This window comes from Nicotiana tabacum, chromosome 24 (assembly GCF_000715075.1).
Source record: "Nicotiana tabacum cultivar K326 chromosome 24, ASM71507v2, whole genome shotgun sequence".
NCBI lineage: Eukaryota > Viridiplantae > Streptophyta > Magnoliopsida > Solanales > Solanaceae > Nicotiana > Nicotiana tabacum.
This window is the reverse complement of record NC_134103.1, coordinates 69,567,342-69,581,605: the sequence shown is the minus strand read 5'-3', so window position 1 is coordinate 69,581,605 and position 14,264 is coordinate 69,567,342. Positions and strand designations below refer to the sequence as shown.

Genomic DNA, 14,264 nt, shown 5'->3' with positions numbered 1-14,264 from the left:
AAATAACCGACCGACTTCGATCTGAAAATTTCGATCGATTTCAGTCGCAACCCCTTAGCGACCATAATTTTCCGACTAATTAAAAGCGGTCGGAAATCGATTGCTTTTTCTCAAATTCCGACCGATTTCGGACCAAAAACTATTGATTGCGTTTTCATTGGATATGCTACAAACAGTAAAGCATGTCGATTTTTGGTTCATAAATCCGATAATCCCGAAATGCACGTTAATACGGTAATGGAATCAGATAATGCTGAATTCTTTGAAAGCATCTATCCGTATAAAATTGAATGTGAGTCGTTAAGTGAAAGACCTAAACGACCTCGGGAATAACCAAAGGAAAATACTCCAAGTATAGAAGATCCAAGGCGTAGCAAACGTCAAAGAACATCTACTTCCTTCGGACCAGATTTTGTGACATTCTTGCATGAAAATGAGCCTCAAACTTTTAAAGCAGCTATGTCATCTTCTGATTCAGCGTTTTGGAAAGAGGCAGTCGATAGTGAGATTCAATCAATTTTGGATAACCATACATGGGAATTGGTAGATCTTCCTCCGGGAAATAAGCCTTTAGGTTCGAAATGGATCTTTAAACGGAAAGTGAAAGCTGATGGCACTATTGACAAATATAAGGCAAGACTTGTTGTCAAAGGTTATAGACAAAAGGAAGGCCTTGATTACTTTGACACTTACTCTCCAGTAACGAGGATAACATCTATTAGGGTGTTAGTGGCACTAGCGGCCGTGTATGGTCTTGAAATCCATCAAATGGATGTTAAAACAGCTTTCTTAAATGGAGAATTAGAGGAAGAGATATACATAGAACAACCTGAGGGCTTTGTGGTAACTGGTAAAGAAAAGAAAGTGTGCAAACTTGTTAAGTCACTTTATGGACTTAAACAAGCACCCAAACAATGTTGGCAAGTGGGTTTAAAATCAACGAGTGCGACAAATGTGTTTACATTAAAAACACTCCAGGTCATGAAGTCATTGTTTGTTTATATGTTGATGACATGTTGATAATGAGCAAAAACATGGCAGATATAAATGCTACTAAGCGTATGTTGGCTAGCAAATTCGATATGAAAGACTTAGGAGTCGTTGATGTGATCTTAGGAATCAGAATTCACAAGACTCCACAAGGTCTAGCATTATCACAGTCTCACTACATTGAAAAGGTACTTGACAAGTTCAAGTATTTGGATTTCAAAATTGCCAAGACTCCAATTGACGTGAGTTATGCACTTCAAAAGAATGAAGGTGAAAGTGACTCACAATTGGATTATGCAAGAGTATTGGGAAGTTTGATGTATATCATGAATTGTACACGACCAGATATAGCATGTGCTATTAGTAAACTGAGTCGGTTTACAAGTAATCCCAATCACATACATTGGATGGCAATGAAACGAGTTTTGGGGTATGTCAAACATACCCAAAATTACGCTTTGCATTATAACAAATATCCCTCCGTGATCGAGGGATATAATGATGCAAATTGGATCACTGGATCATCTGAAGTTAAATACACGAGTGGATATGTTTTCACAATTAGGGGTGGAGCAGTGTCTTGGAAATCATCCAAACAAACGTGCATCGCCCGTTCTACAATGGAATCTTAATTCATAGCTTTAGATAAGGCCGGTGAAGAAGCTGAATGGCTCTGGAATTTCTTGGAAGATATTCCATTTTGGCCCAAACCTTTGGCACCTATTTGTATACATTGTGATAGTCAAGCGGCAATAGGCAGGGCAGGGAGCATTATGTATAACAGAAAATCCCGTCATATACGACGGAGACACAATATCGTTAGACAACTACTCTCTAGTGGTGTTATCATAATTGACTACATAAAGTCAAGAGATAACGTGTCGGATCCACTTACAAAAGGCCTATCTAGAGAGGCAGTTGAAAGATCATCAAAGGGAATGGGGTTAAGGTCTAGGACAAGTCATCATGATGGTAACTCTACCTAGCAGACTGGAGATCCCACGAGCTAGGTTCAAAGAGATCAAACAAAGTTATGAATGACGGTTCAACATTGTCAAATAAATCAACCCATTCTCGTGATGAAGACAATGTTCAGAAATCGAGGTAAAGCATTAAGGTTTTTTGATGAGTGAACAAAGCTTAAAAGTTTTTTTTAATGATTTGCTAAGTCTGGCAGGATATGACCAGATAGTGTGTCTATAGGATTACACATTTAGAAAACACCTATGTGAGTGTGAAGTGTAAGCCGCTTCAAGGGGAATGAAAGTAAAGGCCCATTCTCTAAGCACTCATGAAACCAGGCGGTGTTCATGGCCGAAACGAACGCAACCGTGAGAACCATAGATGGTTAAGGATTGATTGTGTGACTTATGTTATCTAGGTATACAACAAAGCTCGACGGTTCAAAGATATCAAATCTACCGATTGACCGAGTATATCCGATATAAGTTCACTACGGAAAGTTCAAAGGGAAACCTACTTATCCAGATGCAATTAATTCTTGCATGTAAAACACACACGCGTCCGTGCATTCCTTTATTTTATAGCCATTCCCCATTCATGTGGGGGATTGTTGGGATTTTAAGCTTGTGTAGCTTAAAGAGGGTGAATGAGAAATGGAGGGAAAATGAAATATTTGAGTTTTCCTTGGGAAAGGGACATTGTCCCATATCGGAGGAAGAAAAGGCTTTTGATGGGTATATATATAATTGCTCTTCTTCTAGCTCTTAAAGAGTTAAGAAAAAGGCAAGCCTCGCGCCGTCGTCGTCGTCGCTCGCTCGGCTCGGCTTCAGCTTCAGCTTCGGATTTGGATTTGGATTTGGTCAAAGATCAATTGATTGATTAATCTTTTTGGACAAAATTCCTTTCAATTATTTATTTAATTAATTAAATAATTAACGAAAAATTCAATTTGGAATAACCCATGACCCGCGACCCGGTTCGATCAGGCCCGTTTTCTTTCCCGGATTATTTTAAATACATTTTTCCCGTAATATTTCAAACACCCCTTTTCCAACAGCCATGGCTATTTCTAAAAGGTTGCAAACCTTTTTAGAAACAATGCCAGCAACTCTATAAATAGAGTTTGAATCCCAGAATCTTTCCTTACGAAATTTTCTGAGCTTCTTCTTCTTCTTCTTCTTCTTCTTCTTCTTCTTCTTCTTCTTCTTCTTCTTCTTCTTCTTCTTCTTCTTCTTCTTCTTCTTCTTCTTCTTCTTCTGCACAATATTTTCCAGTGTGTTTTACGACCATTGAGTGGTTCGCAGTTCATTAGAGTTTTTGGTACCAATACACTGGTGAGTTAAATCGTTCTATCCTGGAGAGGATATATTCTAGCACCTCGGGTACTTGAGGGGAATAATTTTTTTAAGGACACACTGTGTATTCAGTGGGCTCGATTTGTTCCTATACTGTTTTTTGTTTTCCAGAATCTATTTCGTTAAACAAGTATTACTAACTTTTTGTTTTGTTTTTTCAGAAAGTTTAATTGTTTATTACAGCAATACAGAGTTATAACATTCTTAAGGAAATTAATTTTTTTTATTCTGTATTTTGTTTGTGGAGATTAAAACCTGTGTGGTTTTCTACTCCTTCTGAATTTTACTATTCTGATTTGAAGATATAAAAACTTCATCAGAGTATTGAAATTCGTAAAACGATTTGAAGAACATAAAAACTTCATCGTTTTTCTGTGAAACAGTATATAAAAACTTCGGTTTTATTTATTATACATACTGTTTTTGTTAATAACAGTATTGTTTACTGTTCTAATTTTGCCATTAATTGAACTCTTCTGTTGTTTACAGTGAGAAGTGGCAATTGATAACGGAAATTCTTCTGCGACTATTGCGGGAACGACGATAGCCTCGTCAAGCCGGACTGTTGTTCCACCGGCAGAGAAATCGGGGAAATTTTCCGGAGCCAACTTCAAAGGATGGCAGCAAAGGGTGTTCTTCTGGCTTACCACACTTGGTATGCAGAAATTCACTAGTGAAGAACCTCCAGTTCCTGCTGCGGACATGCCGGACAACAAGAAATTCATGATTGTTGAGGCATGGAAGCAGGCAGATTTTCTTTGCAAAGGCTATATCTTAAGTGCTTTAGAGGATGACTTGTACAATGTGTACAGTGCGATGAATACTTTGAAAGAATTATGGGACGCACTTGAGAAGAAGTACAAGACTGAAGATGCATGCTTGAAGAAGTTCGTGGTTGCCAAGTTTCTAGACTATAAAATGATAGACAGTAAAACTGTTGGAACCCAAGTTCAGGAGCTTCAACTTATTTTTCATGACCTTATTGCTGAAGGTATGGTCGTGAATGAAGCATTTCAAGTAGCTGCAATGATTGAAAAATTGCCTCCTTCGTGGAGAGATTTCAAGAACTATCTTAAGCACAAGTGCAAAGAAATAAAGTTGGAAGATCTTGTGATTCGTCTCAAGATTGAGGAAGACAATAAAACAGCCGAGAAGAAGTCTCGTGGAAATTCAACGATCATGGGAGCTAATATCGTTGAGGAGACTGCTCCAAAAAGTAAGAAGAGAAAGAGGTCTTCTGGACAGACTAAGGAGCAGAACAAAAAAAAATTCAAGGGCAGCTGCTACAATTGTGGAAAAATCGGTCACAAAGCCCCTGATTGTCGTCTCCCGAAAAAGTATAAGAAGAAGGGACAGGCCAACATAGTGGAGAAGAATGATGACATTGATGATCTGTGTGCAATGCTTTCGGAATGCAACCTAGTTGGAAATCCGAAGGAGTGGTGGATTGACTCTGGAGCCACTCGACATGTTTGTGCTGTCAAGGAAGCATTTGCGACTTACTCTACTGCTGGTCCCGAAGAATAGCTTTCCATGGGAAATACTGCAACAACCAAGATTGAAGGTTATGGGAAGATATTCCTGAAGATGACTTCCGGCAAGGTGTTAACGCTCAACAACATTCTTCATGTTCCTACTATTAGGAAGAATTTAGTTTCTACTTCTTTGCTTGTTAAGAATGGATTCAAATGTGTATTTGTTTCCGATAAAGTTGTTGTAAGCAAGAATGAAATGTATGTTAGAAAGGGCTACCTCACAGAGGGCCTCTTCAAACTAAATGTAATGGTTGTTGACAGTATGAATAAAATTGCAGCTTCTTCTTATTTATTAGAGTCAAATGATTTATGGTATATTCGTTTAGGACATGTCAATTACAAAACCTTGCGGAAGTTAATTAATTTAGAAGTGTTGCCTAAATTCGAGTGTAATAAATCAAAATGTCAAATATGTGTTGAGTCTAAGTTTGTAAAACATCCTTATAAGTCTATTGAAAGGAATTCAAATCCTTTAGACTTAATTCATACTGACATTTGTGATATGAAGTCGACACCATCTCGAGGTGGGAAAAAGTATTTTATTATTTTTATTGACGATTGCACTCGATATTGTTATGTTTATTTTCTTAATAGTAAGGATGAAGCAATTGAAGCATTTAAGCAATATAAGAATGAAGTGGAGAATCAATTGAATAATAAGATCAAAATGATTAGAAGTGATAGGGGTGGAGAATATGAATTTCCATTTGCAGAAATATATTCGGAATATGGAATTATCCATCAAACTACTGCACCTTACACACCTCAATCCAATGGAATTGCGGAAAGGAAAAATCGAACATTAAAGGAAATAATGAATTCTTTATTAATAAGTTCCGGATTACCGCAGAGTTTGTGGGGCGAAGCTATCCTTACAGCTAACCGAATACTCAACAGAGTACCCCACAACAAAACGCAATCTATTCCATATGAAAAATGGAAAGAAAGAAAACCCAACTTGAAATATTTCAAAGTGTGGGGGTGTCTAGCAAAGGTACAAGTTCCTTTGCCTAAAAGGGTTAAAATCGGACCAAAAACTATTGATTGCATTTTCATTGGATATGCTACAAACAGTAAAGCATGTCAGTTTTTGGTTCATAAATCCGATAATCCCAAATATTCACGTTAATACGGTAATGGAATCAGATAATGCTGAATTCTTTGAAAGCATCTATCCATATAAAACTGAATATGAGTCGTTAAGTGAAAGACCTAAACGACCTCGGGAAGAACCAAAGGAAAATTCTCCAAGTATAGAAGATCCAAGGCGTAGCAAACGTCAAAGAACATCTACTTCCTTCGGACCTGATTTTGTGACATTCTTGCTTGAAAATGAGCCTCAAACTTTTAAAGTAGCTATGTCATCTTCTGATTCAGCATTTTGGAAAGAGGCAGTCAATAGTGAGATTCAATCAATTTTGGATAACCATACATGGGAATTGGTAGATCTTCCTCCGGGAAATAAGCCTTTAGGTTCGAAATGGATCTTTAAACGGAAAGTGAAAGCTGATGGCACTATTGACAAATATAAGGCAAGACTTGTTATCAAAGGTTATAGACAAAAGGAAGGCCTTGATTACTTTGACACTTACTTGCCAGTAACGAGGATAACATCTATTAGGGTGTTAGTGGCACTAACGGCCGTGTATGGTCTTGAAATCCATCAAATGGATGTTAAAACAGCTTTCTTAAATGGAGAATTAGAGGAAGAGATATACATGGAACAACCTGAGGGCTTTGTGGTAACTGGTAAAGAAAAGAAAGTGTGCAAACTTGTTAAGTCACGTTATGGACTTAAACAAGCACCCAAATAATGGCATGCCAAATTTGACCAAACAATGTTGGCAAGTGGGTTTAAAATCAACGAGTGCGACAAATGTGTTTACATTAAAAACACTCCAGGTCATGAAGTCATTGTTTGTTTATATGTTGATGACATGTTGATAATGAGCAAAAACATGGCAGATATAAATGCTACTAAGCGTATGTTGGCTAGCAAATTCGATATGAAAGACTTAGGAGTTGCTGATGTGATCTTAGGAATCAGAATTCACAAGACTCCACAAGGTCTAGCATTATCACAGTCTCACTACATTGAAAAGGTACTTGACAAGTTCAAGTATTTGGATTTCAAAATTGCCAAGACTCCAATTGACGTGAGTTATGCACTTCGAAAGAATGAAGGTGAAAGTGACTCACAATTGGATTATGCAAGAGTATTGGGAAGTTTGATGTATATCATGAATTGTACACGACCAGATATAGCATGTGCTATTAGTAAACTGAGTCGGTTTACAAGTAATCCCAATCACATACATTGGATGGCAATGAAACGAGTTTTGGGGTATCTCAAACATACCCAAAATTACGCTTTGCATTATAACAAATATCCCTCCGTGATCGAGGGATATAGTGATGCAAATTAGATCACTCGATCATCTGAAGTTAAATCCACGAGTGGATATGTTTTCACAATTGGGGGTGGAGCAGTGTCTTGGAAATCATCCAAACAAACGTGCATCGCCCGTTCTACAATGGAATCTTAATTCATAGCTTTAGATAAGGCCGGTGAAGAAGCTGAATGGCTCTGGAATTTCTTGGAAGATATTCCATTTTGGCCCAAACCTTTGGCACCTATTTGTATACATTGTGATAGTCAAGCGGCAATAGGCAGGGCAGGGAGCATTATGTATAACAGAAAATCCCGTCATATACGACGGAGACACAATATCGTTAGACAACTACTCTCTAGTGGTGTTATCATAATTGACTACATAAAGTCAAGAGATAACGTGTCGGATCCACTTACAAAAGGCCTATCTAGAGAGGCAGTTGAAAGATCATCAAAGGGAATGGGGTTAAAGTCTAGGACAAGTCATCATGACGGTAACTCTACCTAGCCGACTGGAGATCCCACGAGCTAAGTTCAAAGAGATCAAACAAAGTTATGAATGACGGTTCAATATTGTCAAATAACTCAACCCATTCTCGTGATAAAGACAATGTTCAGAAATCGAGGTAAAGCATTAAGGTTTTTTGATGAGTCAACAAAACTTAAAGGTTTTTTTAATGATTTGCTATGTCTGGCAGGATATGACCAGATAGTGTGTCTATAGGATTACACGTTTAGAAATCACCTATGTGAGTGTGAAGTGTAAGCCGCTTCAAGGGGAATGAAAGTAAAGGCCCATTCTCTAAGCACTCATGAAACCAAGAGGTGTTCATGGCTGAAACGAACACAACCGTGAGAACCATAGATGGTTAAGGATTGATTGTGTGACTTATGTTGTCTAGGTATATAACAAAGCTCGACAGTTCAAAGATATCAAATCTACCGATTGACCGAGTATATCTGATATAAGTTCACTACGAAAAGTTCAAAGGGAAACCTACTTATCCAGATGCAATTAATTCTTGCATGTAAAACACACACGCGTCCGTGCATTCCTTTATTTTATAGCCATTCCCCATTCATGTGGGGGATTGTTGGGATTTTAAGCTTGTGTAGCTTAAAGAGGGTGAATAAGAAATGGAGGGAAAATGAAATATTTGAGTTTCCCTTGGGAAAGGGACATTGTCCCATATCGGAGGAAGAAAAGGCTTTTGATGGGTATATATATAATTACTCTTCTTCTAGCTCTTAAAGAGTTAAGAAAAAGGCAAGCCTCGCGCAGTCGTCGTCGTCGCTCGCTCGGCTCGGCTTCAGCTTCGGCTTCGGCTTCGGCTTCGGATTTGGATTTGGATTTGGTCAAAGATCAATTGATTGATTAATCTTTTTGGACAAAATTCCTTTCAATTATTTAATTAATTAATTAAATAATTAACGAAAAATTCAATCCGAAATAACCCATGACCCGCTACCCGGTTCGATCAGGCCCGTTTTCTTTCCCGGATTATTTTAAATATATTTTCCCGTAATATTTCAAACACCCCTTTTCCAACAGCCATAGCTGTTTCTAAAAGGTTGCAAACCTTTTCAGAAACAGTGCCAGCAACTCTATAAATAGAGTTTGAATCCCAGAATCTTTCCTTACGAAATTTTTAGAGCTTCTTCTTCTTCTTCTGCACAATATTTTCTAGTGTGTTTTACGACCATTGAGTGGTTCGCAGTTCATCAGAGTTTTTGGTACCAATACACTGGTGAGTTAAATCGTTCTATCCTGAGAGGATATATTCTAGCACCTCGGGTACTTGAGGGGAATAATTTTTTTAAGGACACACTGTGTATTCAGTGGGCTCGATTTGTTCCTATACTGTTTTTTGTTTTCCAGAATCTATTTCGTTAAACAAGTATTACTAATTTTTTGTTTTATTTTTCCAGAAAGTTTAATTGTTTATTACAGCAATACAGAGTTATAACAATAAGCAGCAATGACTATAAATTTATCAAAGGTGCAAATAAGGGTAAGTAAATCATGCGCCACCCCTAACCATTTATTGTAAATTAAATCATGAATACGGTTGATGAAGTCAGAGAAGTTAAGAATTATAGCCTCTTTTCTCTTTGTATCAAAGGTAAGAATACGACAGTCACATGTGAGCCAATGCAAGGAATCATGCACGTAAACAGGTCTACTACCGGCAACCAAATAACTGAAAGTATTGCCCAACTTCATTCTTGATTGGAATTCATGCCACATGCCGCCTGAACCCTCCGATGAAAATACCTAAAATTCATACCCTTCTTCTTTATCCAGTTTCCCAACTTTTGCCAACTTATATTGATCTGAAGTAGGATAGTCAACAAAAAGGCATGTATCACCAATTGTATGCTTATATTTTTTGGTCTTTGGGTGTCGAATCAATTGGTGTGCCCCAGTTATAGGATTGAAAATACAGAAACTCCTAACTTGATAAAAGTTAAGGAGAAGTAGGCCCTTGCATGAGGCTAAAACCTCAACCTGAACAGGTAAAGTCGTCTCATAATGATTGGCCAGGATAGAGTTTATGGAAATTTTATGAAAGTTCTTGGATACTCTGTCCGATGAATAGATGAGTATAGAGATGATCTTTTCATGTTGGAACAACCACGTTTGAGAAAATTTAGGATCAGAAATACTAGTATTAAAATTCTTGCTTAGAACTTTACATCGAACTGCAAACTTCAAAGGCAAGTGGGAGATGATCTCCACGACTAAATCTTCATTCAGGTCCATATATATAATTATATAAGATTCTGTTGTGTTGTGCTGCTCTGTTGTGAATATCTCAATAGCTTTTCTCACCCCTCTTTATTTGTTCTTTCTGTATTCTGAGTCTACAAATAAGGAGGCATCAAATATTTAAGGCGTAATGGCTTCCTGGCTACTTAAACTTGTAGGGATTTTAAAAGACGATACATGAACTTTAAACTATCCCATTTGAACACTCGTACTCATGATTCCCTTAACTAATAAATACAGCTGACCCTTGAGCTTACTTGCGTGTATTACACATACACAAACGTGTCCATCCAATCAGCAAATGCCAATGAATTTGTTACACGTCAATGGTGCGAAAACAAAACACAACTGATTGCCCCCCCCCTATTCAGTAGACTGACCTAAGAACGCTAATTTCGTCATTTTCCTCTCTCTAACCAAACCCTCCCCTTGTAAACCTAGGTTAGTAATGGCCTGAAAAACCAGTCACGCCCTTCCAAAATCGATCATCATCACTCACCCATTATATTGTTTTCGTTTATTATCTATTAATCTCGTTCTGATCGAGCTTCGTTTGGTCTGTGCTTTCGATTCCAGTCACGTTATAGGATTTGAAGGTTAGTTCGTCTCTTTTGATATTGTTTTCTCTTGTCATATATTTTCTTATGAAATATTATATGATAGTCAGCTATATTTTATCTGGATGCATAAATTATTTGTTATATGGGATTTTAAATTAGGGATTTTGGGGAAAACAATCGAATCTTCACTTTACTTTAGGGATTTTGTCTCTTTTGATGTCGTTTTCTCTTTTGTCATCTAATTTCTTATGAAATAATATGGGTAATGTGTGATATTCAACGCTATTTTTTGTCTGCTTGCACCAATTATTTGTTGTTATTTAGGATTTTATATTAGGTTTTTGGGGAAAACAGTCGAATATTCACTTTACTTTATGGAGGTTGTCTTTTTCATGATTGATTTGGCATTTAGGGTTAAAAAATTAGGGCTTTTTTGCATATCAAAATATTCTTGTCTCCTACTTTGATAAAGTTTATGGCTAATTAGGGTTAAAGTATATCTGACTTGGCCTCTTTTTTTATAGGTTTTAATGGCTGTCTATGTGAAATTACAGTTTCATCATCTAGGGTGGTTAGTGGCTGGCCCATTTATGAGGTATGTAAATGGACAAATTTGGCCAGTTGTTCTTCAGGCTGACATTGATGAATTGCATATAATTCATTTAATGAGTGGGCTAAGGATATGGGGTACTTAACAGTAGATAAATATGCATGTAAAATTAACCAAAAAGGTTGTTGATGTGTTAGCTTTGTGTAAAGACCATAAAGATGGAGATTTTATTAATGTGTATTTATTCACATAATTAATACACCATGTGTTGATTTGGACCTAGATGAAATGTTGAGTAGTGATGGTATAAATGTGGACCCCACTGATGTTTAACCATGTGGCTTTAATGAAATGCCACATGGGAAAATAAGTGATGTTAATGCTAGGGCAACACACTCACCTAACAATGATATAAATAGGTGCGATAACACTCATGGGAAGGATAAAGAGAGGGCTGCTGATATAGAAGAGGATACAGAAGAGTCTAGTGAAGATGAAGGTGAGTTCTACAACTTTCATTTAGCAACTGATTCTGAGGGTGATGCTGAGGGTGATGAGGGAAGTACTAAGAGTGATGATGGTGATTATGAGGCTATTTCTGATGATGATGATGATACAAATGAGTCATTATATGGTGCTGATGAGGATATTATTGGAGAGACAAGTGACCTAGAACCTGAAGTTGTTGCTGCTAGACAGGCTAAAGTAAATAAAAAGAGTAGTACATTAAGATCTAGTGAAGTTAGTACGGATGGGATACCTAGTGGAGCTATAATAGACCCTGGTTTTTAAGATATGTATAAGTATATAGGTTCCAAATATGTTGGAAAGTTAGGAGGGGATGAGCAATATATGGACAGTTCAGATCCAGGTAATGAGGATAAAAATGATGAAGTAGTTGAAGAATATGGGGTGCATAACCCTCAACCAAGAAGATACAACAGCAGGGTATACTTTGATCCTGCTTCCAAAAAAATTTGTTTCCAGTTGGAAATGGTTTTTGAAAGTGTTAAACAGTTCAGAACTACCTTGCAAGATTATGCTGTACAAAGAAGAGTTCAAATTAAGTTGAAGCCTAATGAGCAACATAGGGTTAGGGCAAAATGTGTGAATTCAACAAGATGCAGATGACATATTTTGGGAAGCTTGGAGGGACACACATGGTATTTTATTGTCAGCAGCTACTATCCTGTTCATAAATGTTTCAGAGCAACCAGAAATAAGATGGCTAATACAACCAACCTGATATAAAGCTTAGGAAGTTGCAGGATTTGATTTGGATATAGTATGGTGTGTATGTGGGAAAATCCATATGTGTCAGGGCTAAACATCAAGCCATGGGTAAGTATCTGGGTGATTACAAGCAGGAGTTTGCTAGAATATATGATTATGCTGACATGTTGAGGTCTACAAATCCTGACAGCACTATTGTTGTGAAGACTTCAAAGGTGACAATACGAGGCAAATAGGTGTTTGTGGGGATCTACATCTGTCTATATGCTTGCAAAGTAGGTTGGTTGAAAGGATGTAGAAATGTTATTGGCTTTGATGGAGCATTTTTGAAGGGTGTGTGTAAAGGTGAGCTACTATCATGTATTGGTAAAGATGGTAACAACCAAATGTACCTTGTTTCCTGGACAATGATTGAAAAGGACACAAAGAACACATGGTCATGGTTTTTTAGGCGCTTGATGCATGATTTACAGCTCACAGAATCCCAAGGTGAAGGGTTGACTATCATTTCTGATATGCAGAAGGTATATATTTCACCCCAATTCTTCCTGTAATTACTTGATATATGTTTATAATATTCTAACTCTTTTTTTTGTTGCTTAAGGGACTTGTTCAATCTGTGGCTGAGTTGATGCCAAATGCTGAGCACAGAATGTGTGCAAGACACATATGGAGCAACTGGAAACAAAAGTGGAAAGGTGAGGAAAGAAGGAAGAAGTTCTGGGCCTGTGCAAAGGCTTCATTTGAAGCATATCTGAAGGCTAAGATAGATGAGTTAGCAGAATTGGGTGACAGTAAGACCATTGAGGATTTACTGAGATACCCCAAACAATGTTGGTGTAGATCATTCTTTAAAGATTGGAGGAAATGTGATTCTGTGAAGAACAACATGCGTGAGACTTTTAACAGCTGGATCCTGTTTGCTAGGCATAAGTCTATCATAATCATGTTAGAAGAGATTAGAGTGAAGGTGATGTAGAGGATGACTCTCATGAGAGAATTTGCAACAAGATGGATTTCTTATGTATCTCCTATGGCAATGAGGTACATAGAGGTGCAATCTCAATATGCAGTTAAGCATGAATTTAAATGGAATGGGGACACTGGGTATGAGATACAACATGGGGTTTACAAACATATTGTTGAATTTTTCAACATGTACATGCACAATACAGATCATAGCAGCTCAAAGGAATACCATGCTCCCATGCAATATTTGCAATATTTTTAAAGAGATTTGAGCCTGCTGACTATGTTGTTCACTGGTATAGGAAAGAAACATATCCGAAGGGGCTTTCTGTTGTTACATACAGCCAGTAACCAACATGGAGATGTGGTCATCAACTCAGAATCCCACTGTTGAGCCTCCTGTAATTACTAAGATGCCTGGTAGGCCTAAGAAAAATAGAAAAAAAAGCTCAAGATGAATCTAAAAAGAAGTTTGGTAAGAGATCAAGGAAGGGGACACCAATGATATGCTCTCATTGTAAGACAGTAGGCCATAACAAGAAGGGGTTTCCTATCCTGTTAAATGATCAGATAATGCATTCATTTTGGTATTGATTGTGACTTGTATTTTGGTTGTTTCTATAACTCATTTTATTTTTTGAAAATTTTAGAAAGGACAAGGATGTGGAACTGCAGGTACTAGAAATGCTAATGCCACTCAAGGAACAACTGCTGCAAGTGGTTCTCGAACTGTTGGTACCAAAAAAAAATCAACCATCTCAGGCTGCTCAAAGAACAACTCAACCATCAGCTGCTGTAAGTGATTCTGGAACTGCTGGTACCAGAAATATTCATATATCTCAGGATGCAAGTGGATTTAGAACTGTTGCTACCAGAAATACTCAACCATCAGTTTTTGCAAGTGCAACTGTAAGTATTCATTTTTTACTTTAGTTAAGCTGTATTAG

General features: G+C 37.4%; 1 protein-coding gene across 1 annotated transcript; it reads left to right on the top strand.

The window, feature by feature from the left end:
• Positions 1 to 12,452: 12,452 nt before the first annotated feature.
• Positions 12,453 to 13,327, top strand: LOC142178202 (uncharacterized). The gene is made up of 3 exons (XM_075247528.1): positions 12,453 to 12,576; positions 12,628 to 12,872; positions 12,953 to 13,327. Exons 1-3 carry the CDS (start codon positions 12,453 to 12,455, stop codon positions 13,325 to 13,327), a joined length of 744 nt encoding a protein of 247 aa, XP_075103629.1.
• The last annotated feature ends 937 nt before the right edge of the window (positions 13,328 to 14,264 follow it).